This window comes from Tiliqua scincoides, chromosome 8, assembly GCF_035046505.1.
Source record: "Tiliqua scincoides isolate rTilSci1 chromosome 8, rTilSci1.hap2, whole genome shotgun sequence".
Classification (NCBI taxonomy): Eukaryota; Metazoa; Chordata; class Lepidosauria; order Squamata; family Scincidae; genus Tiliqua; species Tiliqua scincoides.
In genome coordinates, this window is record NC_089828.1 from 31,640,287 (window position 1) to 31,666,802 (window position 26,516).

The 26,516-nt window shown below is 46.0% G+C and overlaps 1 protein-coding gene across 1 annotated transcript; it reads right to left on the minus strand.

Annotated features, from left to right (window-relative positions):
* COMP (cartilage oligomeric matrix protein) lies at positions 1 to 26,176 on the minus strand. Its single transcript, XM_066636396.1, has 19 exons — positions 25,983 to 26,176; positions 22,463 to 22,548; positions 19,802 to 19,853; positions 15,797 to 15,969; positions 15,495 to 15,632; positions 14,088 to 14,165; positions 12,898 to 13,056; positions 11,738 to 11,842; positions 11,322 to 11,429; positions 9,685 to 9,844; positions 9,385 to 9,503; positions 7,508 to 7,560; positions 6,438 to 6,631; positions 5,499 to 5,677; positions 4,694 to 4,742; positions 3,197 to 3,393; positions 1,786 to 1,958; positions 1,147 to 1,286; positions 1 to 556 (listed from the first exon to the last, which is right to left on the minus strand). The coding sequence occupies exons 1-19, from the start codon at positions 26,056 to 26,058 to the stop codon at positions 507 to 509; spliced, it is 2,289 nt and encodes a 762-aa protein (XP_066492493.1). The 5' UTR covers positions 26,059 to 26,176; the 3' UTR covers positions 1 to 506.
* Positions 26,177 to 26,516: the final 340 nt, after the last annotated feature.

Below are 26,516 nucleotides of genomic sequence, written 5' to 3' on the forward strand. Positions count from 1 at the left end.
CTGATTTGTTTGTACTGGGGTGGGCCTTTTGCCATTTCTCAGCAGCAGAAGCTGAATAGAAGAGAGAAGCTTAGGATGCTGACTCAGTTTCAACAGACATTCTCAGTGGGTAATTGGGCTTCCAAGTGCCATCTAATTAATTCCCATGGCTTATTAACCATCCATCCCATTCTCCCTCCCAACCGCCAACACCTCACAAAACACTAGAGCGGCCCAGCCCACTCTTGGGAACTGCCAGTTCAGCTGCTCTTCAGCACCGTAGAAAGGGAATGTGCAGGTCCTGTGTTTGAGTCTCCTTCTTCCCCCAATGATCTCACGGAGGTTTCTGAGATGGTCACACCAGCTACTGGAGAGAGGAAGGTGGAGGCAGGGAGTGACAAGAGCCTGAGGGCCAGGCACAGCGAGCACTGTGGAACTGTTTGAAACTCAATATATTGCAAGAGTGCAGAAAGTAATGGCGCACACATAGCTAGAGTCTCTTGGGCAAATCCCTTAAGGCAGGGCCGTTAGTAGTCTTGCTGGGTCCGGTAGGACTCATAGTCTTCAGGAACCGTGTCTGCACATGAGAGAAAATGTTGGGTTAGGAGACAAGAAGGAGAGCATCTCTTGCTAAAGAGGAATTGCATTAGCATAAGTCACACAACTGCAAGAAGAAATGCTTTCCCAATTTGCCCTGGCAGGGTGCAGCTTAGATAGCACCCCACCCTGTGAAGTGTGAAGTTGCTCCTATTGGTGTCCTGCTAGGAAAAGAAGAGGGCTGTTGGTCATACCTTCCTCCCTGTAAGTTGAGCGACAATTGTAGGGTTCCCAGAAGTCATGATCTCAATTTTCAAAGTCATAAAGGCATTTTGTCTCTCAAACTGTCAACATATCACAGTTGTGGGGCATTCCATAAAACACCCCCAAAGAGAGGTAAGCTGGGCCCAGGCCAACAGAAGCTTACGCTACAATGTCACCTGTTCATAAGTTGGGTGTGATTAGGCTCTTCCTCAAGCCAACTTGCAATTCAATTTGTTTCCTTGGGGGTTGTGCTTGTTGTCCAGCCTTGGACCACACTTTAAAGTGTATCTAAGATACCAGCTAAGACAGCTTTGAGGGCCACTGCCTCCAAAGAGGGTAGGCAAGGTTTGGCCAGGCCCCACTCACCATTGCAGCGATATCGCAGGTTGGACCAGATGATATTCTCCTGAGAGAAGCAGAAGACCCCCAGCCGGCCCCCTCGCATGGTTGTGTCAAGGACAACACCTGTATCCGCAACTAGCTCAGGGCCCTCATAAAAGCGAGCTCTGTGGAAAGAGGCAAAAGGGTCACAGCAGATTTCCACCCTTGGCACTGTAGGGTAAGGCTATGAGCACCGAAGATAGCTCTGATGCTCCTCCAAGCCCAGTTTTAAAAGAGAAGGACTAAAACCCAGGTTAAAAAGATAATGTTGAAATAAGACCATCCACCTGAGTATTCCTGGACATTTTGATCACCTTGGAAATAAATAAAAATAAAAACTAAGACTAAACACTCTTAAACATCTTTGCAGAAAGAAACAGCAAACTGCAAGGAACACAAGAAGCTGCCTGGCTGTCTAGCTCAGTGTTGTCTACACACTGATACTGGTTGCTCTCCAGGATGTCAGACAGAGCTCTTTCCCAGCCCTAGTTGGAGATGCCAGGGTTTGAAGCTGGGCTTTTGGCACACGCATCCACTCTACCACCAAGCTGCAGCCCCACCTCCAGGTGGAGGTGCTAAACTGGAGAGCCTCTCTGGCTGCGCACAGCTGGTCCTGCCGCTTACCGGATGTAGCCCACCTGCGGCCGATGTTGCAGAAACCAGCGGTAGGATGTTTTGTCTTTCCATCCGACGTTCCGGGGGTCCTTCCACAACAGCTTGACCTGGTCGGCTGTGTCACCTGTGTGCCAGAGTGAGTTACGGAGGTATTCCCCGGGTCCCGTCTTGGACTTCACTGCCTGTGTTTGGGGGAGTGGTGGAAAGAGAAAAGTCACATTGGGAAAAGTGTAAGGAGTTTGGAGAATGTCAGCAGTGGAGACCTACAATGCTTGCTAACATCTCGGACCCACTAAGAGACAGGCATGAGGTTTCAGGCCAGCCAGGGACATATTCCACCGTGCGTTCAGTCAGGTCTGCAAGGGAGCTGGTTATCTCTGGTCATTCCTCCACTGTGGAGCTCTATTTTCCTGGGCACAAGCCTATACATAGAACAAGTCTAGCCAGGGGCAGCCTGGGCCTTCCCACCACCCAAATCTTGCTTTGCAAACGTGCACAGCACCCTGCCCTGGTGGATAAAAGGGGAGGGAAGTGTTCACCCCCTTCCCATTGCTTACATGGAGCTGCCCTTGGCACACAGCCACCCTCCTCTGTGCTGTGTCTGTTGCGATGAACAGGGCTTAGTGCACTGGGAATCCAGCATGCTCCACTCCCTTCAAAACAGGAGCTGTACAAAGGTTGGGCACCAAGAGCCGCTCCAAGTCAGTCAAGTAGAAGGGGGGGGGGGAGAGACAGGCTCCAGCTCCCCCCTGTCAGTCCACTCAGTGTTTGGTAAGCAGCCAGGTGAGTTGGGAGAAGTGATCTAGAGTGGTGGCTGGTTTTTTTTTGTTTTTTTAAAACAAATTTTCCTCCCTTCTGCCTCCAGCAGCACTGGAAAAGGGGGCTGGTGCTGCTGCCACAAACCAGAGGAGGATTGGAGCTCTGTCTGGAGCAGCAGGCTGGAGAGGGCAGCCAACAACTGGCCGGATGCTCATTTGTTCACTGCCCCTCCAACTTTGCTGCTCAGTGAGATGGTTTCACGTCACTTCATGGACAGGCCAACCTTGCCTCGAATGCAGCGACTGTCAACCACTGTGCTGTGGGACGTTGGTGTAGCTCGCATGGTCTGCAGGTGTGCCAGGGGAATTTGGGGGAGGGTCGTTTATTAGTAGGGGCATCCCACCAGCAGTGCGTTGTGCCTTGTCAATTGTCAAAAAAACTGATGGTGTGCCTTGACAATTTTAGTGCCTTGGCAGTGTGCTGTGAGATGAAAAAGGTTGAAAATTGCTGGCGAAACAGCTTCTTTGAATGGTACAGAATGAAAGAGAACTTGGCAGACAGATAGCAGATTTGAAATGGGAGGATAAAAACACAGACCAGCTGAGTCTCTCATTCTCAGAGCGGTCTATTTGGGGAGACTGAGAAAGAAGATACCAGTGACCTTGAGCTGGATTCCAGGTTCAGCCACTGCCCGGAACGGATTGGCTTGCCAATAGGTCTGTTCCATTTGCTTCCACATCACCACATAGAAGCTTGCGCTGTCCTGATAGCCAAAGATGAATCCAGCGTAGTCATCGTCCGTGGCCGTGTTGACATGGAAGGTGCCCTCAAAGTCCACCCCGTTGAATGCAGTGTAACCTCAACCAAGGAAGGAAAGGTTGGGGATGTCAGCAGGTAGTGGAATCAGGAGCCCATACAGTTCTACACCCAGGCAGCCAAATGTTGAGTTGGATGCAAACAGATAAATTTGCACAATTTATTCTAGGGCTGCTGGTCATCAGCAAAGGCAGTCAGTGATTTGAAGCTGCACCCTTGAGCAGCAGAAGTGCAAGTCACCTCTTCCGGAGCTTTCTACAGACATTGTTCACACACTTCCAAGCATATGGGACTAAAAACGTATGCATATGTTTGGCACAATCCTAACCATGTCTATTCAGAAGTTCAATGGGGCTTACTCTCAGGAAAGTGTGGTTAGGATTGCAGCCTAAGTTTAAAAAAAACAACCTGAAAATTAAGATTTCCAGATGAATTGTGCATCCAATGTCACCTGCTATGCTTGTTCCATGCTCCAGCCACATAAGCACAGCCTTAGCAGCAGATAGATCTTGCCTTTCTAGATAGCAAGGCAAATGCATTTACCATTGCATAGGGCAAATGCATAGGGCAATGAAGCCATGATCTCAAAGAACTTGTACCCAGCCCTCTTGCCCCTAAGTTTTGAACAGGCATCATCCTTGCACTTTACAGTCGATTTAGGCATCCCTGAACAGTGGCATAGCTTGCAATCATGGAGCCTGGCGCAGAGCTCAAAATGATGCCACGGGCGTGACGTCACACCTGGGCTTTTAAAAAAGTGAAAATGGGGGAAAATCCGCCTCCTCCCTCAAGTAGCTTGCTGCCCACTTGCTCTGCTGCCTCCCCCCATTCCCTGCTGTATCACAACAACATCTAATTGGCTCTCAGAACAATCAGTCTCATTGGACTGTTTTGAGTTAAGAAATTCCAGTTTGTTACATAATGAATGCAGTTGTATTTTTATTTTCTGGTTATTTGGCTACAACTTTTGATAGAATAGAGGTATTTTGATGTGGTTTGTTTCATTACATTCTGCATTAAATTCCACATTGAATGGTATATAATGTGGTATTATTTGAAAATACCACGATTTTCACATCTTTGACCACTACCGTCAAGCTCAGGTTGTTGCCTCCCTAAAGCTTGTTGCCCGGTGCAGTTACTACCCTTTGCACTCCCTTAGCTACACCACTCAGGAAGACTGGGAATGTTTTATTTATGGTTTAATTAACTAACTGAATTGATAATCAGAAGCAAGAGTTTCTGCACCCTGTACCAGTCTCTGCACTTCAACACTCTGAGAGAATAGATAATTCCCCTTAGGTTAACCAACTGCTTCCTCTTAGAGCAAAATATCACTCACCCACAGCCAAGCCTGGATCACTGTTCATGGTCTGGACAATCTCCATGCCCTGCAATATCATTATATTATGATTATACTATGTTACAATTTTTATTGTATACTAAATTAATAACACACTTGCAAAAATTTTTCTTCAACTATGAACAATCTTAGAGTTATATACAAAATGAATACAGCAAGTTCTCACTTAAAGTTGTTGACAGGTTCTTGGACACGGCAACTTTAAGTAAAACATATTATGAAACCAATTTTACAGTAGGCACAAGGTAACCATGTGTCATAATCGCAAGAGGGCAAGACACCCGAAAATGTAGGAAATCCAAGAAAAATGTAGGAGATGACAAGATAAAAACTAAGAACAATCATATATTGATTTCATGTGGTTAATTTAAACACTATATTTCTTATTATTAAATTTAAAATTATATTTCATATAATTTATTACACATAATTTAATAATTACAAGAAGGCTATGTGCTGCCTGCAGGGGGTCTGCTCACAGAGAAAAGGCAGACATTTTTTTTCTAGGACACAAGGCTAAAAAAAAAAGGATATCTGGTCATGCTCTGTAGGCAGGCTCAATAACACACTCAAGTGGGGGGCTCACCGACACTTTCCAATCATGCCACAAAGCAGAGTCATGCCCCAGAATGCCTTGCAATCTGCAAGCATTCCGAGTCTCTGGCCAAAGCACAGCAGGGGTATTGGTGTGAAGCGTCCTCCCACATGGTGAAATATTGGAATTGAAGGCTGAGCTCACCTGTGACAAAAATGAATGAGCGTACACACCTGTGCAACTACAAACCTGGTTGAGGACAATCCAGTTAGGGTCAATCTGTGCATCTCCCTCTGGATCCAGCACCACAGTCTGGTAGGCCCGGAAATCGGTCAGCGTCACCTCTGCATTCTCAGGGCAGACATCGATCCGATCGATCACCCGGTCACTGTCGAAGTCATCTTCACAGGCATTCCCGATGCCATCTCCTGTGAGGCGGGGAGAGGAGGTTCAACTATCTTCTACCAATGCACATATGAAGCTACGTTGAGCTAGGCTGAATCAGTATTGTCCATCTTGACTGATATGAGACAAGAGCCTTTTCCAGCCCTTCTTGAAGATGCTGCCAGGGACTGAACCTGAGATCTGCTGACAAAGCAAGTGCTCTGCCACCAAGCTACAACTCCATTATCAAAGGTCTTCTTGTGCCTCCTTTGACCCTAGCTCTTCCCATAAACCCCTGAAGCATCCTGCTTGGATGAAGAGGAACCACCAGCCTCATGCATCTACAGAGACTAGCGTGCCTGGAGCTTCTTGCATTTTGCTTCTTGCAAGCTGCCTGGGAATATTTATATTGAATATTTATATTCCATGCACAAATGGAATGAATGAGAAAAACACTTCAAAGTTTGGAGGTGGAATAAGAGAAGCCCTGCTGCCCATGACATGCATGCGATTCCTCACAGGTTTCAGAAATTGAGCAACTGCACAATGGAGGTTTCCTATAGCATTGATTCTGCTTTGGAAATGAGATCAGCTAACTTAGAACTCCAAAATTCCAGGAGAAATTTGGAAGTAGGTAAATTCTGAAAACATCTCCTATGCTGTGTTAGCCTGCAACATTTCCCTTTAGGGTTGATTTTGGCCAGATTACTGGTGAGAGATAGTGGGCACAAAAGGGCAACATGGCTGGTCTTTTTCCAAAGCCATTTGTGAAGGCCTCCTAGGACCACCAAGAGGAATCCTCACTATCTGTATCCTCCTGCCCAGGATTGGGCACCAGGCGACAGTTGTCAGGGCCTGGGGGCTTCTGATCAGGGATGCCGTCATTATCATCATCATCATCACACTCATCTCCAATTCCATCCCGGTCAGAGTCCAACTGAGAGCTGTTGGGCACAGTTGGGCAGTTGTCCCTGGAATCCTGGTGACCATCCCCATCTCTGGCACAGAGAGAGAGGAGAGAGAGTTGGTACAAACAAAGGACATGTAAATTGGGAAAGAGAGAGCATGTGAACACAGAATTTAATCAAACCAGAACATGAACCTCAACACTTGTTGGGGGTGTGTGTGTGGCATTTCCAGCAAACTAGAACTGAACCAGAACCTAAAATCATTTAGGGGGCAATCCAAAACTGGACTTGGGCCGACACAAGTCCCTTGCGCTGACCTGGGACTATCACAAAGGGCCCTGGGGAGAGGGTGAGTTGCATCAGCCCAGCTCAGCCAACATAGGGATGGGGAGGAGAGTGGGAGGGAGATGTTTAGGGGCAAGGGGAAGAAGGGTGGGACCATGGGTGGTGGGGAGCAGGAGGCGGGGCCAGGACCTGGGAGTTATGCCAAATCCTGACCCAAATCCAGGCAGCCCAGGGCAGTCCTAGGCCACTTGAATTTGCGCCACTTCCTGAGGTGAAGCGGATCTGAGTAGCCCCATTGGGACTGCAGTGGCTCTCCCCTTGCCCCTGGCTGAGCCTCTGGCTTCCTGAAACTTGTGCAGAATACAGTGCAGGCATGTTGGCTTGCCTATTTCCAGTCCAAGTTAGGATTGCGCTCTTAGGGCACAATCCTAACCAGGTCTACTCAGAAATAAGTCCTATTCTGTTCAATGGGGCTTACTCTCAGGAAAGTGTGGTTAGGATTGCAGCCTTAGTTGCCTGGAAGCAGAAAAAAACCTCTAAAGAAGAGATTTTCAATCAGTGTCTCATCTTCTTTTATACATTGTGAGCCTTTTTGCATCAGAGAGTCATTCTACGGAGCCCCAATGTCTAATGGTGAGCAATCTTTAAGAGACGTTACCAAACTGAAGGCTCCAAACTTACTTGTCCTGGTTGGTATCACAGGGGTCGCCAACAAGATCGTGGTCAGTGTCTTTCTAAAGAAAAACAGAAACACCAAACAGTTAATTAAACCAAAAGCTTTCCATCACAACTGCAAGTCACTCTCATAGCAAACCTAGGCTTGGAATTTTTCACTCTGTTGTGAGGAGCAGTGACATAGCTAGAGAGGGTGCAAAGCACTAAGTGTTGCAGGTGCCTGAATGTGCTGTGGTTTGCCCAGTTAGCTCTAGTTTTGGGGATTTGGCATAACCACCTTATATGCCAATTCAAGCAGCTTCCTCGTTAGGAAACCATGGTTTCAACTTCCTCATGAGGAAGCTGCTTGAATCAGCATGTAAGATGACTATGCCGCATCCCCAAAACTAGAGCCAATTGAGCAAGACTAATGCCATTTTTTTGATTCAGCATCCCCAGAATATCCTAAATCTGTTCAAACATCTTTGGCAAAAAAAAAAAAAAAAAAAAAATCTGGTAAGATATTTCTAAGAAAACAGAATTTTGTATGTAATCTGGTATTCCAAATGTGCAACTGACAGAGAATTCTGTTTTCTTAGAATCAAAGTTTTCATTTTTGCAGAACCAAGTTTCTAGACCTTATGCCCGGTTAATACTTTCTGAAATATCAGAAGCCAAAGTGTGCGGCTGAGGCTGCAATCCTATCCACATTTTCCTGGGAATAGGCCCCATTGATTATAATGGGACTTACTTCTGAGTAGACATGGCTAGGCTAGGTCTTGAGGTTTTCTGTAGTCAAGGAGCAGTTCTCTCTCACAATACATAGCTCTTCGCTCACTCCCCAGCCCCTAAAATTATTAGAACTAAATTATGCAGATTTGCAAAAGGGACATTATATTTGTGGGCTGAAGTTCTCCTTCACTCAAAATATTTCCCCATACAAAAATATTTAGGACTGGCACATAAATTTTGTTTGTTTCTGAGTGCAGTGTGTTTGTGTATTGGTCTAGATCAGGGGTCTGCAAACCCTGGCCCAGGGGCCAGATGCGGCCCACAGCGAGCCTCTATCCGGCCTGCGGCCAGCTTCTTGTCCCCTGAAAGAGGACTGAACAATCAGCTGAACATGACCAGAGCTGTGCTCCAATTGCATCTGGAGGGTGTTCTGAGGGCCAGAGAGGCTGAGTGAATGAGCCCACTCATTCATTTATTCATTCATCTTAGTTTAATCTCTAATTTATTTATTTAAATTTTATATTTAAATTTTTTTCTGGCCCTCAGCACTGTGCCAGATATTTCATGCAGCCCTCTGGCCAAAATGTTTGGAGACCCCTGGTCTGGATAGCTGTTCTTTTTGGGCAATAGCATATAAAATTCTCTGCAATTGTAAGGAAGCTTTTCTGTTGATCAGTTGCTCCTGTGGACTGGCATTTGAAGGATTATCCAGTCCCCGATTCCACCTACAGCTGCTTCTGCCTCCACCCTCTGGAGGGAAGAGCCTGGCATCCAGACTGAATCACCAACTACCAGGAGATCGAGAGTCTGCTATACAGATTCCTATTATGTCTATACCTTGGTGTGCATTATAATTGTAAGCTGCTTTGGAAGATGATCTAGGCTGAAATATAAATTAAAAAAACAAACTGGTATAGTCCTACACATGCAAGCCGTGGAACACACCACCACTGCTCCCTTGAAGTTGTGCATTATTGGGAAAGATTTGCTGCAGGGGGTCAGTTGTCTTTGGGGGAAGTGAGTCTGCCATGGCTGATTTCATAGACAAAATACAAGGAACCCCTACATTCCCGGAAATGCAGCTTTGACAAATGACTGGCCTCCAGAATGGCAGGGACTTTTCCCCTGTAAAAGTCCCCTGATGCCACAGGGCCTCCTCCTTCTGCACTTACCTGGTCTGGGTTACTGATGAATGGGCAGCTATCACAGACATCTCCCACGCCATCCCTGTCACTGTCCCTCTGGTCTGGGTTGGGAATCCTCACACAGTTATCAATGATATTTTTAATCTCTGGAAGGGCATAAAGAACTCATGGTCAGGATGCAATTCTCCTAGCAGGGCTTGACCTGCAAGGATGTTGCGTGAAGATTGTGCCACCACCCAGATCTGGTTAAATGAGGGAACTCCAAGAAGACCAGCAAGGCTGAATCAACGGGCCAGGGTAGATTTGGTGATCACCAAAGACACTCACTGTCTCCATCCATGTCATCGTCACACAGGTCTCCTCTCCCATCTCTGTCACTGTCGAGCTGGTCATTGTTCTTCACGTTGCGGCAGTTGTCACAAGCATCGCCAAAGTTGTCCTGGTCAGCGTTACGCTGATCTGTGTTGCGCGCAAACACACAGTTGTCCTGGGGAAAGATTATCGGCAGTCAGGGAGGGAGAGGAATTCCAAAGTTGCCTTGCTGGATCAGATCAAAAGCCTGTTTTGTCCTACATCCCGTTTCCCAAAGTGACCATGGGAGACCTTTAGGAAGCTCAGCAGCAGGGCAGGATGGACAGAGACATATCCTCTTGCTTGTTCTCAGTGCCTGGTACACAAAGGCAGACTGCCTTTGAATACAGAGTCTACATTTAGTGATCAGAACAATAACTTATGGTATATTTAAGCATGTGGTAGGATACAGAGGGTGGACTTTGGAAGGGGTGTGGGTGGGCTTTTCAACCTAGCCCTCTTCCTCATTTCCTTCGCAAAACTCAGCTTGAGCTGCTCAGTTCATTTTGGAAAGAGTTGCTTAAATATATTGCTTCACTTAGCTTTGGGGGTTTTGATCGCGGGGGGCTGATGATCATGTTTTCTGTAATTTTACTACTCTGATGTTAATTTGTTGCTTATGCTTGGTTATTCCATTGATTTTAACATTTAATTTTAATATAATTGTTTGCCACTTGGAGCATCTCCCAATTAGGAGGGGAAAGGCCAGGTAGAAGTAGCTATAAGCCACTTTCAATGCCCAGTTGGGAGATAAAGCAGGATACAAACAAACAAAAAAGGATTGTGCTCTAAATGTGCTTGTTATGTTAGAACAAGATTAGACATATTCATGGGAGGCATCAACAGCTATTCGCCCGCATTAGTCATATGGAACTTCCACATTCAAAGGCAGTGTACTTTGGGATACTTATTATTGCGCATGGGTGAGAGCTGTTAATTCCCTGCTTGCGGGCTTCTCAGAAGCTTGGTGCCCAGCCACTGTTGGAAACAGAATGCTTAGGTTTGGATTCAGCAGAGCCCCTTTTATGTTCTTTCATTGACTATGTCCAAATATTTAAACCTTTTGGGCTCCTAGAAAACACTGGATCTGATATTTCTGGTACAGAAAATCACATGTATGCATGGCACACAGTGTCCAAAGGAGGAGAGCATGAACTGCTAAGTGTTCTTGAATGAACTATTGTCAATGCTGCTTGTGTGCTATTGTACTATTGTATGCTATTATTATTATATTGTATGCTTGTAACTATTGTCAATGCTGCTTAGCTGAACACCTGATGCCAGTCAATAATTGAAACCTTAAAGAATTCCGTCTGATATGATCCTGAACAGTTTACACCCCAAAATTCTGTCCCAGACAAATCCTTGGCTTATTAGTGCTGCAAGGAACCACCACTGAAAATATGTCAAGTCCATGCTGCGAAAGAGGCTGAAGGTGCACAGGAATCCTTAGAAGAAATTCCTTTGCTTGGAAAGCACGGTCCAATCACTGGACCCTGATCTGCTGGGCAAAGAAGAGCCTGGGAAGCCAGAGGCCAATATTAACAGAGCCACCCTGCAACAGTGATCCTAGAAGTGGACTGAGAAAGCGTCTTCACAATCACAGTTCCAACCTCTGGATTTAAGATTCCGTCTCCGTCAGCATCATCGTCGCAGGCATCCCCGATCCCGTCTCTGTCTGCATCTTCCTGCCCAGAGTTGGGAACAGTCACACAGTTATCCTGAAGTGGGAAGAAAGATGGGAGTTTTCATTTAATATAAATACCTCATCTTTTTGTTGTTGATTTGCAGTGTGCCCCATGATTGCATGGCAGGCATGAAATGCCAAAGTCCCATATCTTGAGATATGGCTTTGAACTGTCCCCTCTAACTGGAGCTTATTTTACTATTTACTGCAGAGTGCATTCAAGATGCATGCAGGAGAGTGTGCAACACGTCGCAAATGAAGAATGCCACAACCCAAAAGCCTGGTTCATGGCCTAAGAGCTGACAGAGCGTGTGGGCAGACTCAAAAGGAACAAACCCTTACCTTGCGACATCTCCTGTCAGTGCAACGAAGCTTCTCGTCAGGAAAGCCATCAATGTCTGTGTCCTTCCCACAAATGTAGCCATTTCCGGCCCAACCAACAATGCACTGAAAAACAGAGGGTGGAGGGGGTGATGAATGATGTAGGCTACCTCTTAAACCACCTTGAGATTCAATTCGCAAGTCCAGTTAAATGTGCAAGTAGAAATTGAAGTTTTACAACAAGCTGGGAAAGGGGGATCATTTTCCTTCAAATGCTATACCTCCCGTTTCCCAATTTTCAAATATGACTTCTGAATGTTTAATTCCAAATGCCCCTTGCAGTGAGAGAAAGCAGGATAGAAACACAATAAACAAAGAAATAAAATGTTGCCAATTTTGACACGAGCTTCTTGAGTTCTGCTATCAGAAAATTGTTTGGAAAACATTGAGGTGGTGTTCAATTTTGGGACGGTGTACGTGCTTCCATTTTCTTCCAGACATGGTTTGAATCTGAAAAATTTGAATTGCAGAGTTCCAAGAACATGCAAGGCAAAATTTGATCTGTGTAGGGACAAAGAACCACCTCCTTCAATTTTCAAGTGTGCACAGCATTCATTTCAACTTTATTTATAAATCTGAGTCGGGCAGCCCAATCCTATCCCTGGTGGCTCTGCTGGGCGCAGTGGCACCAAAATGGCTATTGCTGCATCCAGCGGCACCTCCAAGGCTGCTGGAGGTCTCTGTGGGGGAAGTGACTTCCATCCCCTTCCCCAGGGGAAAGCCCCAGCTCCACAATGGGGCTTCTCAAGCTATTTTGCCTGCACAGACTTGAGAGCCTCCCTGTCAGGCTTTGTAGCCCAACATGGAAGATAGGATACAACAGAGCATAGCTCCGCTAGTCCTGAGCTGGTTCTTCTCCCCACCCCCCCCACCCCATCAGCCCACACCTCGCCTCCCCCCATCCCAAAAATACTCCCCCAGCCAGCACTGCAGGAGCACCAGCCAGCCCTCCATATGCTGCTGAGGCTCAGCACGGACTGGCACTAGCCCAGCGCCAGCAGCCCCTCCTCTCTGGGTGCTGTGGATGTGCCTTACAGCAGGTTTGGGACACCCAGTGCCAGCATAGGAGCTCAGCACCGGTGCTCGGCCTGCTTAGGATTCAGCAAAGAGTTTGTTCTCACCACGCAAGCCAGCGTCCCATCCCGCTCGATGATGCACTCTGCTTTTTCATGGCATGGGCTAAGTTCTCCATTGGGGCACCGCCTCTCAGTCTTGCTTCGGCAGCCAGAAACTTGGTCCCCTACGAAGCCGGGCTTACAAGACCCACACTTGTATGAACCCTGTTTGCAGAACAGAATCTGTTGTTGGCATTTGTGAGAATTCTTAAATTATCAATTAGATTTTCTTTTGCATGAAACCTGGTCTATTATTTTGGGGGTGTGAGGGGGGTTTGTGTGTCTCTGGGTTGCTTTTCTGTTCCTTAGTAGCCCTCCTGAGCATCTTGGGTATTGTTTTGCTTTTCACAACTACAAGCATAAATTGGATGCACATCACAACTGACCATAGATGCATCTGAACTTTTGCATCCAAATGTTGATGGTTGTCCTTTGATTCAAGTGGGATTCAATCTCACTGACCCTCACTACTTTCAATGGAATGTGCATCTGGACACTGACAACACCCAATGCTTCTAATGGAATGTGCACCAGGATACATTCCAAATGCAAGCTCCATCTACTGCTTTCAACAGGATGCACATTTAAAGATGGCTGTTGTCCACTGTTGCCAAAAGGTTGCACATCCTGGGGTGGATCCAAATCCAATCGCTTTCTTTTGCTTTCATTATGGATGTGCAGCCAAATGGGGCTCCTACCCATTGATTTCAATGGGGTGCACACCCCCATCTTGAAACCTGCCAGCTAGCTTGTGCAAGGGTCTGTGTGTTCAGTTGCTGATAATTTTTTCCTGTGATGGAAAGTAAATGGGAAAGAATCAGGCAGAAGGTGGGCTTAGGACAGTGGTTCCCAAACTGTGAGCCGTGGCTCCCCAGGGAACAGCAGAAACCAGCCAAGGGAGCCACAGAACCTTAGTGAAAAATCCGCTGCCCCATATAACGTATAGGATTGTAATCCTAATGGGGATCTGTGACCAATGGCCCAGTAGGTCAAGGGAGCCGCCAGTCGAAAAAGTTTGGGAACCACTGGCTTAGGAGAATTGTCCACATGAGCAGAACTACACTGTCTGTGCTGGAAACAGTTCCCCTAGCACCCTAGTATTCCTCTTCCGCAATGGAGAGAAGCCTGGTGAGGTGAGACTAGAAGGAAGACAGGAGATTGGGCTCATCTCAGCTATGGTAACTGGTGATAATTACCCGGGTATTGATGCAGATGGAGTTGGGGACGCAGGTTCTGGCAGTGCCGGATTCACATTCGTTGATGTCATTACAGACCTGTTCAGAAAAAGAGAGGGTGAGAGGACGGTAACAAAGGCTGTGCAATTAGGAATACCCTTTCCAAAACTTGCTGAGTAATCACTTGACAGGGAGGGCCAATTGCGGAGCGCCCACTTTGCAAATGGGTGCTCAGTTCAATCCCAGATTCAATCCCTGGCATCTCCAGGTCAAAGGATATTGGGTTCCAGGGTTGGCAAAGGCTCTCTCTGCCTGAGGCCTGGAGTGTAGCTACAAATCAAAACAGGTAACACCAAACTAGAAGGACTCCAATATACCTGAGCGCAAGGCAGCTTCTAATGTTCTTATGTGTGTGTGGACTGGCACATAGGACCTGAGAGCCCAGGTTTCAGCACCATTGGGGCCAGAAGCCAATGGCCGAGTTTCACCAACAGTCCTCTGAACACTAGCGTTAACTGAACAGCGGTAAGGCACATTGAAGTGCACTCCTACAACACAATCTTATGCATGTCTACTCACAATTAAGTCACCTTGAGTTCAGTAGGATTTACTCCCAGATGAGTTTACCCAGGATTGTGGCTTTAGGGCCCAATCCTATCCAACTTTCCAGCACTGGTGCAGTCGCAATGCAGCCTTGAGGTAAGGGAACAAATGTTCCCATACCTTGAGGAGGTCTCTGTGACTTCCTCCCCACTATAAGATGCAGTGCATGCCCCATGGGCACAGCTGCACCCACACTGGAAAATGAGATAGGATTGGGCCTTTAGCTACTTAAATGTTGAGTGAAGGCTCTCACTTGGCTCCTCACTTCCATTTTAAAGAAATAGCAAGAAATGGAAAGCTGGGAAGGAAAACACTTCCCCCTCTCCAAAAGAGCAAGGCCCATAAACTGGTGTAACAGTGATGGAAAGACTGGGCTGCAAATCAGGACTTCCCTGGTTTGCATCTTGCCTCTGCCATAAACTCACTAGGAGGCCTTAGGCAAGCCACTCCCTCTTAGATGTAATATGGGGATAACCATACTGATTCCCAAGATAATAAATGTGAAGTGCTTTGCACACTCAGGGCCCAATCCCATCCAGCTTTCCAGCACTGAAGCAGTCGTGCCAATGGGGTGTGCAATGCATCCTGCAGTGGGGACATGGTCATGGAGGTCTCATCAAGGTAAGGGAATATTTGTGCCTTTATCTCAGGGAGTGCAACATGGCTGCATTGGCACTGGGAAGTTGGCTAGGATTGGGCCCTCAGACAGCACTATACAAGTGTAAAATTATTGTAGCACCAGGCTCTCAGCCTAGGGAAAGGCAGTAGAGAAATCTAATAATAATAATAATAATAATAATTCTACAGCACTATCAGAGGAGTTACCTGCTTGTTAGCCCTGGCAAATGCTAGTCCAACTCCTTCCAGCACTGGCCCGTTGTATCCAGCAGGGCAGGGTTCACAATGGAAACCAGGGGCTGTATTGACACACTGGACTCGGGGGAAGCAAGGGTTTGCAGTGCACTGAAAAAATAAGTCTTAGTTATTGCAAGTGACAACAACAATTCTGCCCTTTCAGGGATGAATAGAGCTGAGAACAGAAGCCCACAGGCTCAAGGGAGAAGGCGACCTGGAGCTTTAAGAGGTGGTTCTCAATTGTTTCCAAAAGGGGTCGCACATGCCCTCACCTCGTTAATGTCAGTGCAGTGGGTCCCATTGCCTGTGTAGCCTAAAGGACAGGCCCCACAGTGGAAGCCAGTGGGGGTGTCAGTGCAGGTCACTCCGGGGAAACAAGGGTTTGGGTAACATCTGCTAAACGTGGTCACACTGATTGAAGGGCCGGTGGCTCCCGTATTCATGCCTGTCCAAGAAAGTCAAAAAAGATCAATCCTTCTTTTGATCAAGTGAGTCTGAATTCTTCCATGGTTTCCCTTCTCCTTGCAAGGCTTCTGTCTTATCAGGCATCACCAGGACTCTTTTGTCTCCCTTTGCCTGGGTTGAGCTCTTTGAAAACATTTGCCAGTCTCCTGAATACTTTTCTCTTTTGCTCTGTCTTCCCTTCACATCTACATCCTCTTGTTGTTTTTTTAATTAAACCTCCTCTTTTCATTCTTTATTTCTTATCCCCTACACTGTTAAGTTGACTGAGCACCCAATCCTATGCTTCGCACGCCAGCTCACCACCGGCGTGCACTTTCGCAAACGTGACAAAAGGTTTACCTGGGGGAAGGGGACGAAAGTCCACTTCTCCTGAGGCGGTAACGGCGGCTGCCTGGTGAGCACAAGATGCAGCGGCAGCCAATTTTGCGTGCCAGGCAGCTCAGGATTGAGCTGTCAGCCTACCAAAATTTTTTCAGGTCAAACATCAGAGCTTGTGTCAGTTCATGTAAACAAGTTCCCCATTTCTCCCCTGCCCCATTTCCAATGTTGTTTTGGATGCCTATTTATTTGACTGAGGGAGATCTTTCTCGTTAGGGGGAAGTTTAGGAGGAACATTGGAATTTTACAAATGACAGTAAGTGTTTTTAAGAGATATTAAGGAATTGAAGAATGAAGTTGCAGATCTCTTGACTAAGGTATGCAACTTGTCCCTCAAAATGGCCATGGTGCCAGAAGATTGGAGGATAGCAAATGTCACGCCTATTTTTAAAAAGGGAAAGAGGGGGGACCCGGGAAACTATAGGCCGGTCAGCCTAACATCCATACCAGGTAAGATGGTGGAATGCCTCATCAAAGATAGGATCTCAAAACACACAGATGAACAGGCCTTGCTGAGGGAGAGTCAGCATGGCTTCTGTAAGGGTAAGTCTTGCCTCACGAACCTTATAGAATTCTTTGAAAAGGTCAACAGGCATGTGGATGCGGGAGAACCCGTGGACATTATATATCTGGACTTTCAGAAGGCGTTTGACACGGTCCCTCACCAAAGGCTACTGAAAAAACTCCAAAGTCAGGGAATTAGAGGACAGGTCCTCTCATGGATTGAGAACTGGTTGGAGGCCAGGAAGCAGAGAGTGGGTGTCAATGGGCAATTTTCACAATGGAGAGAGGTGAAAAGCGGTGTGCCCCAAGGATCTGTCCTGGGACCAGTGCTTTTCAACCTCTTCATAAATGACCTGGAGACAGGGTTGAGCAGTGAAGTGGCTAAGTTTGCAGACGACACCAAACTTTTCCGAGTGGTGAAGACCAGAAGTGATTGTGAGGAGCTCCAGAAGGATCTCTCCAGACTGGCAGAATGGGCAGCAAAATGGCAGATGCGCTTCAATGTCAGTAAGTGTAAAGTCATGCACATTGGGGCAAAAAATCAAAACTTTAGATATAGGCTGATGGGTTCTGAGCTGTCTGTGACAGATCAGGAGAGAGATCTTGGGGTGGTGGTGGACAGGTCAATGAAAGTGTCGACCCAATGTGCGGCGGCAGTGAAGAAGGCCAATTCTATGCTTGGGATCATTAGTTAGGGTATTGAGAACAAAATGGCTAGTATTATAATGCCGTTGTACAAATCTATGGTAAGGCCACACCTGGAGTATTGTGTCCAGTTCTGGGCGCTGCATCTCAAAAAGGACAGAGTGGAAATGGAAAAGGTGCAAAAGAGAGCGACTAAGATGATTTCGGGGCTGGGGCACCTTCCTTATGAGGAAAGGCTACGGCGTTTGGGCCTCTTCAGCCTAGAAAAGAGACGCCTGAGGGGGGGACATGATTGAGACATACAAAATTATGCAGGGGATGGACAGAGATGCTCTTTACACTCTCACATAATACCAGAACCAGGGGACATCCACTAAAATTGAGTGTTGGGCGGGTTAGGACAGACAAAAGAAAATATTTCTTTACTCAGCGTGTGGTCAGTCTGTGGAACTCCTTGCCACAGGATGTGGTGCTGGCGTCTAGCCTAGACGCCTTTAAAAGGGGATTGGACAAGTTTCTGGAGGAAAAATCCATTATGGGGTACAAGCCATGATGTGTATGCGCAACCTCCTGATTTTAGAAATGGGTTATGTCAGAATGCCAGATGCAAGGGAGGGTACCAGGATGAGGTCTCTTGTTATCTGGTGTGCTCCCTGGGGCATTTGGTGGGCCGCTGTGAGATACAGGAAGCTGGACTAGATGGGCCTATGGCCTGATCCAGTGGGGCTGTTCTTATGTTCTTACGTAATTTTTAAAAAGCAAAAGAGGGAACTATTACTGTATATTACAGCAATACATTGACTGTCCACTTGACCTTCATCACTTTGCTCTTTCAGCCATTTTCAGTTATAGTCACTGAGTTTGAGAAACCCAGTGCTAGCCTTGCTTGAGCTTCAGCTACAGCCAGGTGAACATCATGGGGCGCACCCAGCTACACATTCCTGGGCGATTATAGCCCACGCCTTGGGTGATGTTATCAGGAGATAACTTGGGATTGTTACACAGCTGGTTGAAAGCACCTGGGAGATGGGACAAAAATCACACTACAAAAAAGAACCCATATTCAGCTCTCTTTGCCATCTTCTGTCCTTAGCAGAAAGGAAGGTGGAAAGGCAGGTCACATCTGAGTAAGCCTCCAAGGATTCTCAGATGATCTACCTATTTGAAAAATAACTTGAACCAGGATGTAATGAGTTGCGGTTGGGACGGAAAGCCTTTGCAGCGTAATCCCAGATGAGCAATATGCAAATAGATGGGCAAACATGTCAGAATAACCCAGACTAAACATCTGGATGCCCCAAGATGGAGAAGGCACAATGCAGCGGGACCTCATACTGGATATAGGAATGTGTGCCCTCTGTACATCAGGTCTGTCTCAGCATAAGGAATGCTACAGACTTGGTATCAGTTGTATATAGAGCAATCCTGCCTTCCTACAAAGAATCCTGGAAACTGTCACTTAGTGAGAATCCTGAGATGGTTGTTAAGAAAAAATCCTTAAGGCCAGATATGCAGTGAAATGCCCACTGTGGCTGAAAGGAGTTAATATTATTTATTATTATTAACAGCACATGGAAAGGCTGCAAAATCTAATCACATGTGGGAGGTTAGGGGGGCTTTAGTGCACTGCAGTTTTGATCCCAATTGTATCCCCAAGCAATATTTCTCTTTTAGAGTTTTTGTAGGAAAATGTCATTGACTTTCAATGGACATTTTTGAAAAATTAAAAATAATACAAGGGAGGGAAGCAACTGAGATAAAGCTATGACGGAACAAAGCACTAAAGTTCCCTTGTTGCAGTTCTAAGTTTTGCATTCCCCCAAATGCAAATTTTAAAAAGAGAAAGAGATAACCTCCCTTCCCACCCCCACATTGGACCTCATTGCACATTTAGGCACACAACTAGTGTGGTCCTAAGCCTCGCCCAGTCACAGAGCAAGAGTTCTCTGGGTCACCACACTTAAATCAGTTTAGGTCTGTAATGTGAACACACACACACACACACACAGTATTCTGCTCTGCCACCCTTAAAGCCCCCCAGAATTGTGGTAGGGCCATCTACCCTACCACAGAGAGGAAAGAGACAAAGAGGAAAATGGTTGCAGGATCCTATCACTACGCTGGCAAGGAGTTCTGGGCTGGGATTGCTAGGCAGAGCCTCATTCTCTTTCTCCTCATACAAAAAATGGTGCAGATTCTCTCTGTCACTGTCTGCCTCTCTCTCCCTTCCACACCCACCCACATGCACACACTCACACAAACCCTTTTCAGAAAGAGCAACTTACCACAAGCATCACACTCCATCACCGTGTTCTTCAAGAACGTTATCTCCTTGACCTAGATAAATTTTAAACATGAAAACAAGCTTATCATCCCTGACAATTGCAAAGCAAGGCCTGAAAGCGTGGAGCAGTGCTTGGGCTGGGACAGGCTCTTTTTGGCCTTGCAGAACCACTGCCAGCCACAGCATATGGTCACAGAGCTTGTGCTTTACACGCCCCAGGACCCAAGTTCAACCTTTTGCATCTCCATTCAGATAACAGCAGGATGGGGAAGGATCCTGGAGAGCTGATGGTAAAGAGTAGATGTTGCAGGGCCAGCTGGACCAATGGTCTCAGGGCCCAATCCTATCCAACTTTCCAGCACTGATGCAGCCGTGCCAACAGGGCATACGCTACATCCTCTGGCGAAGGGGCTGTCACTGAGGCCTCCTTGTGGTAAGGGGGCTACGCTGCAGCTGCATCAGCATTGAAAAGTTGAATAGGATTGGGCCCTCAGCCAGCTTAAAACAGCTTCAAAAGTTCAGGTGCAAAGAATTCCCTCGTTAAAAACACTGAGACCTCCATTCAGAACTACAGCTTCCAGGGTTCTCTGGGAAGAGGAAATAACTAAACTGGTTTAAAAACTTGTTCATGCCAGTGGCCCTTTTCTGCTTCTGCATTTGGTAATGCTTTTTTTCTAATCAAGGGAAAACAAGGAAGGGTCTACAGAAGGCAATTGCCTCATCCAACCAAAAAACAGGGGAGGTTACAGTCATTTTTTCCAGTGCATGTTTCAGCAATTGTTGGTATATTTGGGAAGAATTTTAATCTAATCTGCTCTGATCATGGAGATTTTGTTTCGCTGTCACAGTTAATAACTGTTTAAAGGCCCATCTTCCTCGGAAGATTTGTTTATTCTGCTTTTTAGAAATTATATCCCATCTTATCTTTGTTACAAGCAACTGAAAGTGGCCAATGATAACAATAATTAAAACAACCATCAACTTAAATCAAAACCAATAGCAGCAAATAATAGCAAAGCAATAGTTAGACTGCAAGTCCCTCAGGGCAAGGACTTGTCTTTCCACTGCGGGCTACATGCCGTGTACATTGATGGGGCTATATACAGCATATTTCTTCTTAAGAGAAATGTAATAGCCCTGATGGATGAAACCAAAGCTCTGCCTAGTCTAGCATTCTGTCTCTAGTACCGGCCAGCCTCTGGGAGACAACTCAGCTGCCCAGAAAAAAGGGAGAGGCCTGTCTGACTTCGTTTTAGGCAAACGCAGTTTGAGGTGGAACGGAGGGGAGGGGAGCGAAGACCTCAGTCTGAAATGTGAGAGTAACATATTGGAAGCCCCCACGCTTTGCACAGTTTGTCCTGGCACAGAGGGTCGGTCTGCTTTTCCCGTTAACTGGCAGGGAGAGGCAGAAGTTTGGAATGCGGTGTTACACAAGAAAGAGCCAGACTAGGCAGACTTGGGCAGGTCCAAGAACTAAACATCCCTGGGGTGTCAAACGACCCCCAGATACTGCTTGATCTCTAAAGCACAAGGACAGAAGAACGCCCTACTGGAACAGACCAAGCATCCATTCTAGCCCAATGTGCCTTCTCCAGTTGTTTGTCACCCAGCACCTGGTTTTCATGAGTTACACAGAGAGCCGTTGCCTCGCTGTGGCTGAGAGACTCAGTTGCAAAATCAGGAGTTGGAACTGTACCTCTGCCACTAGTTCGCCAGTGGAGCTGAGGCACGTCCCTCCCTCTCAGCCTCAGCTTTGAGGTGGTGAAAAGGGAATAATAATACCTTGTTGTAAGGATTGCATCCAGATCATACACACTAAGCACTGTGCACACTCAGAAAGCCCTATACAGATGTTTTTATGCTGCATCTGAACAGGGAGGCTCAATTTAGCTGCCATAGCTGGCTATCCACTTGTTTCTGGGCTCATGTCAAGGTGCCAATTCTTATCTTTTAAGTAACTGGAGGCTTAGATACTTAGAGGACTGTCTTCTCCTGGATGTTCCTCCCCAGATGCATCATTCATCATCTGAGGCACACCTTGGGCACCTGTGCCATTAATATGGCAGGCATAGGGCACACCTTTTCAGTGGTGTCCCCAGTTTTGCAGACCACTTTCTCAGAGAGAGTTAGATGACCCCTTCTTCTACCACAGTCCTCCTATGGGCACCAGCAAAATTGCCAGCTGCAGTTGCAGATGGAGATATGTTTTTTTTGTTTGTTTAGGTCCTTGCAGTGGAGTGACCAATGTGCCCTTTCTTACTTACCTGCTTACCTTACTTTCTCATTATTAAAATGTCCTTTATACGAGCTACCCAGATCAAAATATTTATCTAATATCATCTCTCAGTTCCAAGAGAGATCTACATTAGCTTTGATCTGTTGGCTTCTTGCAGACTCTGACCCTGACGTCACCTACAAAGTTGCTATCTTTGCTTTTGTGGCAAAGAAAATCCGAGATAATTTTGTGTTGGCTTGAACTTAAACTTTTTTATCCCCTTTATTAGCTGGTAAGATCCTGATTGTGGCTGAAGTTTTTGCTTTATTTTATGTGTCTGGAAGGCTGTAATGTCTTTGTCTATCTGTATCTATTGTAGCATGGTGCTTTTAAACATTGTAATGACCTATGGTTACACAATAAATTTCAAATTTCAAATTTACTTACCTGCTGTTTCAACAGTTCTGTGATTTCTCTCAGCACCTGGTTTGTTTCTCTCATCTCTGACAGCATCTGGGGTGAAAGGTCCCCTCCTACAAAGGAACAAGAGCATCAGAGCGTGCTATGTAACTTAAGAACATCAAAAAAAAGCTGCCATGCTGGGTTGAGCTAGAGGTGCCTATCTACCCATTCTCTGCCCCTCAACTGATTTGTAAATCAATCAGGCATTTGCGCACTGACAACATTTCAAAGTTGGTGCCTTGTTGAGGAGTATTATCATTTAAATTTGGTCATTTTTATTGGCTGCTGAGTGCAGAACATGTAGAATAGTGGTGTACAATATCAAAATGGCAATATTGAAGACTGAGAATGATACAGATAAAAACCCCAAAGGTATGATTGACAGAAAACTGGATTCATATGTTTAGAATGTTTACACACACACACACACACACACACACACACACACACACACACACACACACACACACGTACGTTTCAAGCAGAGACATAAAACCCTTCCCCTGCATTCCTTATAATGGTTAACACAAAAGAAATATGTTTTGCCCTGTAACTCAAAGATCTACCTATTAAATTTGTGAAGTTTATCAAAATATTCCGGGTGTGGAGAAAGGGCATGGAAAAGTTTTTCTTCCTCTCCCATCATGCTAGATCTCAGAGTCATCCAGTAAAACAGGTTGGCAGGAGATTCAAGGTAGACAAGAGCAAACCCTTCACACAGTGCAGAACTAACTTAAGGAACAGATTTCCACAAAATGTAGTTGATGGCCACTCACTTGGATGGCTTTTAAAGGAAAACAGATAAATTCATAAAAGAGGGGAGATCTATCTATGGACACTAGTCATGGCACCTCCATGTACAGCAGGTGTGTCCAAACTTTTTGGCAGGAGGGCCACATCATCTCTCTGACACTGTGTCGGGGGCTGGGAAAAAAAGAATTAATCTTCATTTCAAATTTGAATAAATTTACATAAATGAATATATTAGAGATGGAACGTATATGAATGAATGAATGTCTTGCAATAGGTCAAGGCCTATAAAAGGCCTTGCACAAAGCAAGGCTAGCCTTTCCATTGCTGCTGCTGCTGTATCACAGATGTGAAACAGCAAGCAGTGGAGGGAGCCCTCATCCCACAGGTCACGTGAGAGGTTGAACAGTTGGCTGTCATACTGAGAGCAGTTGCATCAGGCCAGCGCGGGCTCCAGCAAGTCTCCAGAGGGCCAGAGGCTCATTGGAGACTGGGGACTCCCTGAGGGCCGGATTGGGAGTCCTCGAGAGCCACAAGTGGCCCCAGGGCCGGGGTTTGGGCACCCCTGATGTACAGGAACAAGTCACCCTGAATTAATCGTGGTGAACAAACAGTTATGGAAGGCTGTTTGCCTTCAGGCACTATTTATAGGCTTTCCAGAAATATTTAGTAGGCTATGGTGGCAAATGGAATATTGGACTAGAGGATGAACTGTTTAGTTAGATCTAGGAGGGCTCCTCTTATGTTCTTAATTATAGCTAAAAAGAATCTCCACGTTCAAGGGCAACCTATCTCTGAATATCACTTGCTGAGGAGGCAACAGTGGGAGAAGGCTACTGCCTTCATACCTTGCTTATGGGCTTCCTGGAGATAGGTGGTTTGCCATTGTGGGAAGCAGGCTACCCAATAAGGTGGAGTATTTGTTCTGGTCCAACATAATTCTCCATAAATGAAACCTCCTTCCTCAGAGGCAGTCTACTTCTAGATATGACTTGCTAGGGGCAACAGGAGGAGAAATATGCTGCTATCACACCCTGTTTATAGGCTTGGATAAATGGAAAACAAGCTGCTGGACAAGGCAGCATTTGGCCTTATCCAGCAGGGCTCTGACATTCTTAAATATTGCCCTCCGCAGTTAAAATAACCTCTCTGCACCAGTGAATGGAGTATTAATCCAGTTTAGCTGGTTCATCTACTCACAGCCTTTCCTCAAATGTGGGGTGACTAACCCCCTCATCAGACTTGCTGCTCTTATAAGAGGTATATAAGGGTTAACTGGTATGTGTACAATTGTAATTACACAAGCAATCCTCAGCACCACTTAAGCCCTGGACTCAGCAGCTTTTAATCCACCCATCCCAGAAGCTAAATTGCCTGGAAGTTCACTTACAAGTCTGTTCCTGTTAGGCCATCAACTCAAGCTTGTTAGGTCACAGATCCCACAGAGAAAGAACTAGTGCCCCCCCCCCAACACTTTGCTCCATTTTGACCATCAAAACTGCCCCAAAAACACAGGAATATTCCTGCTAGAATCCTGATGGATCAGACTACAACAATCCATCTACTCCAGCATCCTGTTTCCAGCCAGTTGCCTTTGGGAAGCCCACCAGCAGGTTCCAATGAAGAGAGGTGTTCCCTGTATATTTCAGGGATATGCTGCCTCTAAACATGGAGGGCTGATTTAGCTAAGTAAATAAGATATCAACATTTCCCCCTAGCAGAGCTCCTGTGCTTTCAGCAGCTGTGAATTCAGCAGGAATTCAGCAGGAGATGCTCTTGATGTCACAGTATCCCTATGCCCAGAAAATCTGCCTGCTGAATAACTGCTTACCATGCAGCTGTAAAGGGGCACAGGAGCCTTGCTAGGAAAAAACAGTTGACAACCATACCCATTGCCCCAAAACCTCAACTGAGGGATCCTGCATCCATTAGATTTTTTAAATGGAAGGGACTTTCAGAGAAGGCACCTGTCCACTTGGCCTTTGTAAAGCACCATGCATATTGACTTCTTTATTAATAACAAATAATACTCTCTCGTTATTAACAAAGAGTCATAGGACATGGCAATTGGAATAGAAACCTATAATTTAGATTACCAGATCTTCAGAAAAAGGATGTGAAAAGGAGATAAGCTCCATCTACTCCAGCATTCTGTTTTCCAAGCAGCCCCGGGCAACTAACTAGCAGGGCACGAAGGTAACAACCCTCCCCCATTGTCTGTTCCCAGAATCTAGCACACACAGCCTCTGATCATGGAGGCTCCACTTATCTATCATGGCTAATAGCTACCGATTGCCTTCTTAGTGACTCTGTCTAATCCCTCTTTAAAGTTGCCTAGCCTGTAACCATTGCCACAGTGAGTTTCCCAAGTTAATTCCTGTTGAAAAAAATGTATTTCTCCTGAGTCGCCTGCTATTCAGATTTCATTGGGTGACCTAGTACGACAATAGGGAAAATATCTTTCTCTATAGGCAAGAAGGAGAATATATCTTTATCTCCTCTCATCATGTCATTTATGATCTTGTAAATCTTTAGCATGTCCCTTAATTGGTTTGTTTTGAAAGGTTGTTTTTTTGTTTCGGGGAGCGGAACCTTACTAGAACAGAGGGGGGGGGGAATTCCAGACACAACCAATTCCACATTGATTGATTTAAAATAAGGTGAAATGAAGTACTCCTGACTTGAGAACAGCAGGGGGAGGGGGGGAAGAGACAATTATGGTAACTTATAGATATATATACAGTATATCACTTACCTCTTCCACCAGGCATCTGACTTGATGCAAAGGTACAGACACTCAGCAGAAAAACGAAGCCCGGAATGGCCGTCATTTTTGAATCTTCAGGATGCACGGGTGGTTGTGTACCTTTTTAAGTCTTTTTTTTCCCTCCTGGGGAATAAGTTAACCTGTGAGGTTTGTCTCCACTCCACCCCCTGCCCCGTCCAGCGGCTGTGGTTTGCTATTTATGTAGTCGCATTCCTTCCTGTGAAGTTTTTATTCTCTCAGATGCTGGACGTCATCCCTGGGTCCTGGTCCAGGGGGAGAGAGAGTGGGAGAGAGAAATTAAGTTAAAAAAAATAAACAGTATGAAAAAACATTAGGAGAAATGCTCACAATGCCGATTGTGCTGGCAACAGATTGTGGGGGTGGGGTGGTGGGGGGTTGTTTAATTTTTTCTCATTGCCTGCACTGAGATGAGAAGAATTAAAGCATTGCCATATTTGAGGAATGACTTTCCTAGACCTTCTCAAAACCCACCTTTTTTCCGCGAAGCCCTTGGACTACTGC